The sequence below is a fragment of the Miscanthus floridulus genome, chromosome 19, assembly GCF_019320115.1.
Source record: "Miscanthus floridulus cultivar M001 chromosome 19, ASM1932011v1, whole genome shotgun sequence".
Taxonomy (NCBI): Eukaryota; Viridiplantae; Streptophyta; class Magnoliopsida; order Poales; family Poaceae; genus Miscanthus; species Miscanthus floridulus.
In genome coordinates, this window is record NC_089598.1 from 24078564 (window position 1) to 24085265 (window position 6702).

The 6702-nt window shown below is 59.8% G+C and overlaps 1 protein-coding gene across 1 annotated transcript; it reads right to left on the minus strand.

Annotated features, from left to right (window-relative positions):
* Positions 1-2260: 2260 nt before the first annotated feature.
* Positions 2261-4089, minus strand: LOC136525735 (uncharacterized). Its single transcript, XM_066518620.1, has 2 exons — positions 3708-4089; positions 2261-2703 (listed from the first exon to the last, which is right to left on the minus strand). The coding sequence occupies exons 1-2, from the start codon at positions 4087-4089 to the stop codon at positions 2261-2263; spliced, it is 825 nt and encodes a 274-aa protein (XP_066374717.1).
* Between the last annotated feature and the right edge of the window lie 2613 nt (positions 4090-6702).

The following is a 6702-nucleotide window of genomic DNA, read 5'->3' on the forward strand; positions in this document are numbered from 1 at the left end:
CGCAGCTGAATATGTGGCCCTCGTCAACAGCCTGCAGATTGCCATTGAACTTGGAGTATGGCATCTCGACATCTGGGGCGACTCGCAGCTCATCGTCGATCAAGTCATGAAGGAGTCAAACTGCCTCGACCCCAAAATGGAGGCATACTGCAAGCTGGTACGCCACCTGGAAGACAAATTCGACGGTCTCGAGCTCAACCACATTGCGCGGAAATACAATGAGGCCGCGGATGAACTGGCAAAGATGGCCTCGGCACGGGCTCTGGTCCCCCCGAACGTCTTTGCCAGGGACCTCCACAAGCCTTCCATTAACTACGCCTCGGCAGTGGAAGAGGGCCCACCGACCGAAACCACCATGGGGCTCGATGCCTCCTCTGCTGCTGAGACTCTCTCGACCAAGCCTGAGGTCATGGAAGTCAACACCGAGCCTACCCAGACCGACCAGGACATGGACTGGCGAATCCCGTTCCTTGATTGGCTTGCTTAGGGAGAGCTTCCTAGTGATAGGACCGAAGCCCGACGGCTTGCGCGATGAGCCAAGACTTATGTCCTCTACAATGGCGAATTGTACAGGTGAAGTCCCTCTGGTGTCCTCCAATGATGCATCACCGCCGAGGCAGGGCGAGCCCTGCTTTGGGACTTACACGCAGGGGCCTACGGGCACCATGTGGCGCCTCAGACGCTCGTCGGAAACACTTTCCGCCAAGGGTTCTACTAGCCGATGACGGTTGCCGACGCCACCAAGCTAGTATGCTCCTGCGAAGGATGCCAGTACTATGCTCGGCAGACACACCTCCCGGCCCTAGCCCTCCAAACTATCCCCATTACGTGGTCGTTCGCCGTGTGGGGGCTCGACATGGTCGGGCCTCTACAAAAGGCCCCCGGGGGCTACACCCATCTACTGGTTGCAATCGATAAGTTCTCCAAATGGATCGAGGCTCGTTCGATCAATCGAATCAAATCCAAGCAAGCAGTACTGTTCTTCACTGACATTATCCACATGTTCGGGGTCCCTAACACCATCATCACCGACAACGGGACACAGTTCACCAGCAAAAAATTCTTGACATTCTACGACGACCACCACATTCGATGTGGCCTAGTCAGCCATAGGACACCCAAGGACCAACGGCCAAGTAGAACTTGCCAACGGCATGATCCTACCAGGCCTCAAGCCAAGAATTTACAACCGGTTGAAGAAGTTTGGCAAGAAATGGCTCGCCGAACTCCCATCGGTCATCTGGAGCCTGAGGAACACTCCAAGCCGAGCCACGGGGTTCACGCCTTTCTTCCTGGTCTATGGAGCCGAGGCCATCCTCCCCACTGACTTGGAATATGGTTCCCCGAGGCTACAGGCCTATAACAAACAAAGCAACCGCACCACCCGCGAGGACGCCCTCGACCAACTGGAGGAAGCCCGAGACGTCGCGCTGCTGCACTCGGCTAAATACCAGTAAACCCTACGACGCTATCAGGCCCGGCGCATCCAAAGCCGAGACTTGAAGGTAGGCAACCTGGTGTTGAGGCTGGCGCAGAGCAACAAGGGTCGCCACAAGCTGACCCCGCCATGGGAAGGACCGTACATCATTGCCCAAGTGCTGAAGCCCGGGACCTACAAACTAGCCAACGAGAAGGGCAAAATCTTCACCAACGCTTGGAATATAGAACAGCTACGTCGCTTTTACCCTTAAATTTCCAAGCATTGTATATATTGTTTCTCGAAATACAATTGAAAAGTGTTCTTTAGTTGTTCTAATTTTTCGAGAAACCCCCCCGAGCCCATCGTGGGTCTCGGCAATACGATGACACTGTAAGGGAGACTTGGCTCTGCCTCCGCAGAACCGAACCTCCCTCGGGGGCTAGATGGGGGATTGCCCCCTAAGTCCCATGCACCATTTTTTAGTCGTTCTTCGAAAAAATTCCTACGCCAAACCCTCTAGCACGCTCTGACGAATCGATTGCAAAAAACCCAAGGACCGAAAGCCCGTCTCAAGGCCAGAAGGCCGGTAGAGTCGCGAGACGGCCTAAGCCTCTAGGCTACGGCGCTCCCTCACCACCTTTTGCCCAGGGGACGGCTTAGGCTCCAAGGAAGTTTGTTCCAAAAAAATCCGATCAGAGACAACAAGAGGGCAGAGGCTCGGAAATACAAGACAAACGATTAAAGAAACATGAGTACTTCAAAAAGAAAGGCCTCCACGGCCACAAACGTTACGATACATAGTTAATTTCTATTCTATTTACATGGCCTCTTAGGCCCAGGTCACGGCTCAGGGCCTCTAGCATCGGCAGACGGTGGAGGAGCGACCACCTCCTCTTCGAACAGCTTGGCCAACGCCGTACCGGGGCCCTCCGCCGCCTCCATCAGCTTCGCAACCGCCTCGTCAGCCTCCTCATCATCGTCGGGCAGAACGTAGCCATCGCTGATGGCTTGGAGGTCAACGCCTATGTAGTGCGAGGCAATGACAGCCAATGCACGCTTGACGCCCGTATGCAGTGCTCCTCGGAGCCGCTCGCGCACTTGACCGCTCAATGCAATCAGACGGCTCCCAAGGGAGCTGCCTGATTGAACCCCCTCGACCTCCAAGGCCTCGCAGGCGGTGCGGTCGGCACTCTTCAGCGCCTTATGCTCCCCGATCTTGATCTCAAGCACTGCCTGCACCGTGACGGAAGCCTCGGCTGCCCGGGTAACCTCCACCTCTGACTCTGCGCCATAGGAAACGAAACAGGGTTGAGCACAAACGAAAACAAGCTAAATAGGGACGGAAGCCTATGGAACTCACCCTTGGCCTTCAGCTCCCAGCATCAGGCCTCGACTTGAGAGGCCTCGGCTTTCTCCATTAGGCGCTGGGCCTCGACCCGAGAAGCCTCGGCTACCCTGGAAGCTTCACTCCCTAGCTCTGCGTCACACCAGGAAGTTAGGGAGCGAACATAAGAAAAAGCGAATAAAACAAGGGGACTAGGACTCACCCTCGGCCTTTCCCCTCCAAACCACAGCCTCGGTTCGCGAGGCCTCAGCCGCTACAAGGGCCTCATCCAAAGAACCTTTCGTCAGCTGGTGCGCACTCTGTTCCGCTCTTAGCTGCCCAGCAAGAGCCTTGCCCGAGGCCATGGCTTCTTTGGCTCGAGACCTAAAGGCATCCCGATCACTGACCACGCGGGTGAGCTCCTCCACCAACTCCTTGACCCACGCCGCTAGGGGGGCGAGCTGCTCCTGAGCCGTGGCCGCCTCGACCTTCGTGTTAGCACAACGAAGGCAGAGGTCCTCCACCTCTGTGCTCCATGTCGATAGGAGCTCATTGGCGCCTGCAAGAAGGCCCTTCTGCCGCTAAAGCTGGTCCTAGACGTCCCTCTCCTACCGGAGAAAGACCGACTTCCCAAGGGACTAGGTCTCGAGCTCCTGGGGGAAATAGAACAGGGGTCAATCCCAACAAAGAAAACTCGGAAAAAGTCCACCACATGAGAAAAGAAAGCATGAACCTGGGTGACTCCGGGCAGATCATTGGCCACCACGGACAGCGCCGTCCGTAGTGACCGCTCCGCCAGCTGGCGGTACTGCTCGAACGTGTCCCAGCGACCGCCCTCGACCACGTCCTCAAGGGCAAACAAAGGCTCTACCCTAGGGTCGTCCCGGCTCTGCCACAGGACATGCGGGTGATCCCACCTGCGGGGCTCGGGTCGTACTCGCACGAGGGCCGAGCTTCCCTCGCCTGGGGTTGGAACCGGCTGTTCCACGACACCGGCCACCTCGGCGCCGGCCATCTCCTGCGCCTGGGAAGTATTGTCGGAGGAGATCGGAAGAACTTCCACCTCCCGGGCGCTCTCCCGCAACGACGGCGGGCCTTGAACCAAGGGTGCCGCCGAGGCCTCCGTGGCCTTCGTCTCCACTTCCTGGGCCGACAGCCTTGCCGCGATCATGTCAGCCTCGGTGGTCCCAGGGGCTCCAGCCTCCGCCATCGTGGCCTCGGTGGTCCCGGGGGCTCTAGCCTCCGCCATCGTGGCCTCGGCGGTCGCGGGGGCTCCGGCGCCCGCCGCAGCGACCTCGATGGTCCTGGGCGCCACGGCCTCCGTCGCCCCGGCCTGTGAAACCATGGGGACCTCAATCCCAGTGGCCTCCGCAGGTAAGGGAACCTCAGCCCCATCCGACCCACGGGCCTCGCCATCATGGGGCGGAGGCGCTCCCTCCCCCGCCTGTGTTGGGGCTACCGTGATAGCCCCTCCTTGGGTGGCCGGCTCCTTCGGGTCAGCCCTTGCCGACGCCGCGCCATGTTGTAGGGCGGCTTGCGCCTCTGCCACCCAGTGGGCGGAGGAGCCAGGGTTAACCTTGAGCGCTTTTAGGGGCGCCAAGGTAGGCACCTCCGCAGGTCACTTCCGGCTAAGGACAAAACGTTTACAAGGTCAGCACAAGACAAAAAAGCACTGCAGCCCCACCAAAAATACACCTACCTCGAGCGGGGCTGCAACCGCTTCGACACGGCGACCCTTGTCTGCGCAGGCGGTGGCGGCAGTAGAGGCACGACCTCCATGTTCATCAGCGCCGGCTGGTCCTTGACGGACCTCGGCGCCCCCTCGGTCCTCTGCGGGGGCAGTTGCGTCGCCCCCGCCGCCACCTACTCCACCACTGCCGCCGAGCCCACCGGGCTGACAGCACGCTTGCCCAACGCCCGCTCCTCGGGCGTGTCGGCCTCGGCCCCTAGGCGGGCAACCGCCGACCCTAGGGCAGCTCCTCCTCCTCCTCCTCCTGGGAGTGCCAGTCTGCTTGCCAATGCCCCGAGCACCGTCTCCCCTACGTCAGGGAGATGGTCCAAGGGACCCCGCCCCATCTCGCCCTCATCATCCTCGTCCGAGGCATCCGTCGATAACGATGGCGACGGGGACTCCTCCAACGGGAGGCCATCCTTCCTTTGCTGCCGGCGACGCTCATCTAGTTTCTCGCGCGCGAGAATCTGCTTCGTGCGCTTCGCCGCCTTGGCGTCCTTCCACTTTTTCTGCGCCTCGACGTGCGCCCAGTTGATCACCCGCCGCCTCGCGTCCTCAGGAATGGGCGGTGGAGAGGCTTGCACATCCCTTATCCCCTGCAGGAACGGTGATCGCTCATAAGGGAATGAGAAATAGTGAGAAATATAGAGGGCTCGAGGGCTACAGCGGCACGTGACTTACCAGCGAGAGGAACCCCCGTGATGGGCGCATCGCGATGGGGGTCAGGTTACCGCCTCTCAGCTTCACCTCCACCGTCTCCCCCACCCGGCGAAGAATTTCCTCGTTGGATAGGGCGGAGGAGGACATCCGGATGCCCTCGTTTGGCTCACCCGGCCTCATCTCAAACAGGCGCCGCCGCCGAGCCATCAGCGGCAGCACCCTCCGGCGGTGGAAGGCAGCCACGACCATGGCCATAGTAAGGCCATGGCCTCGTAGCCTCTCTAGCCCCTCCAGAAGTGGCTGCAGCTTGGGCTGATCCTCCCTTGGGACGCCGTACTTCCACCTCTCCGGGCAGCTCCCCACAATCCACCCAGTGTAGGGGGAAGTCCGCCGTTGTCATTGCGGAGATAGAACCAGCTCGTGTACCATCGACGATTGGATGACGTGAGCTGGGCCGGGATGTAGAGGTGCTGGCGGTCCTGATGCACTTGGAGAGTGCAGCCACCGGCCCTCACCGCCTTTCTCGTGCCCGACGTGCCCGTCGGCTTTGTGGTATGCCCCGCCTAGAAGAGATGGAGCCACAACTCCCAATGGGGAGCAATCCCCAAGTACCCCTCGCAGACAGCGACGAAGATGGTCACCTATGCGATGGAGTTGGGGTTGAAGTTGTGGACCTCCATGCCATAATAGTGCAGGAGTGCCTACATGAACCGGTCCACCAGAACACCGAGGCTGCACTCGTGAAAGGAGACGAAGCTCACGACGTAACCGTCGCGAGGCCTCGGTTCTGGCTTGCCCGATGGAGTGATCCACTCCGGCCTGCTGGGGTCCATCACTGGACGAAGGAGTCCACCATCGACGAGCGACTGAAGCATCTCCACGGTGATGTCAGATGGATCCCAAGGGTCCGCCTCGATGACAACGATGTCACCGGCCATGAGTGCGGTGGAGGGTTCGAATGCGGCGGTGAGTTTGTCTCTCTCTCTCTCCCTGGCTCGCCCTTCTCCCTTCTTCTTCCTGGTGCCTGCTGCTCTAGCGACGGCTCGATGGGGGCAGAGCTAACGCAGGCAAGGTAAGGTGGGGAGGGGCGAGGCTTGTTGCGTATTTATGCAGGGCAAAGGCAAAATGGACGGCGATGAAATCGGGGAAGTTTCCCCCGGATCCGGCGTGGTTAACCCCGATCCGATTTTACCGCCCACGTGCCCACCTTTTCCTCATTAATTGCAGGAACAGTTACGTCCCATCCGCTGACACCACGTCGCGCCTGACCACTATGGCAGCAGGCGTCGTTCTGTCTCCCTAGAAAACCGCCTCAAAAGGCGCGCCAGCCATTACCGAGCCGATGGGGAAGATGTTCCCCCCGCCCTATTCCTTTCAGATGAAGGAACCAGGCGCTGAGCCTATTACGGTCCAGGGGTTCGAAGGCTGGGCTCCTAGGGGTTTCGACAGCCACCCCAGGGCAACAGAGTTATGGACGACCATAGGCGAGCCCACACGGGGCCGAGGCCCAAGCAAGCAAAATGCTTGGGACACCCTAAGTCGTGTCCGAGACCGGCGGGGAGGTCT

What these genes read in the sequence shown, in the direction of transcription:
- LOC136525735 (XM_066518620.1), bottom strand. Translation starts at nt 4,089, where the DNA reads ATGGTTTCACAGGCCGGGGCGACGGAGGCCGTGGCGCCCAGGACCATC. An exon ending in ACAGCCGGTTCCAACCCCAG is followed by an intron (nt 2,704 to 3,707) that starts GCGAGGGAAGCT and finishes CCTATGGCGCAG; the next exon opens with AGTCAGAGGTGGAGGTTACC.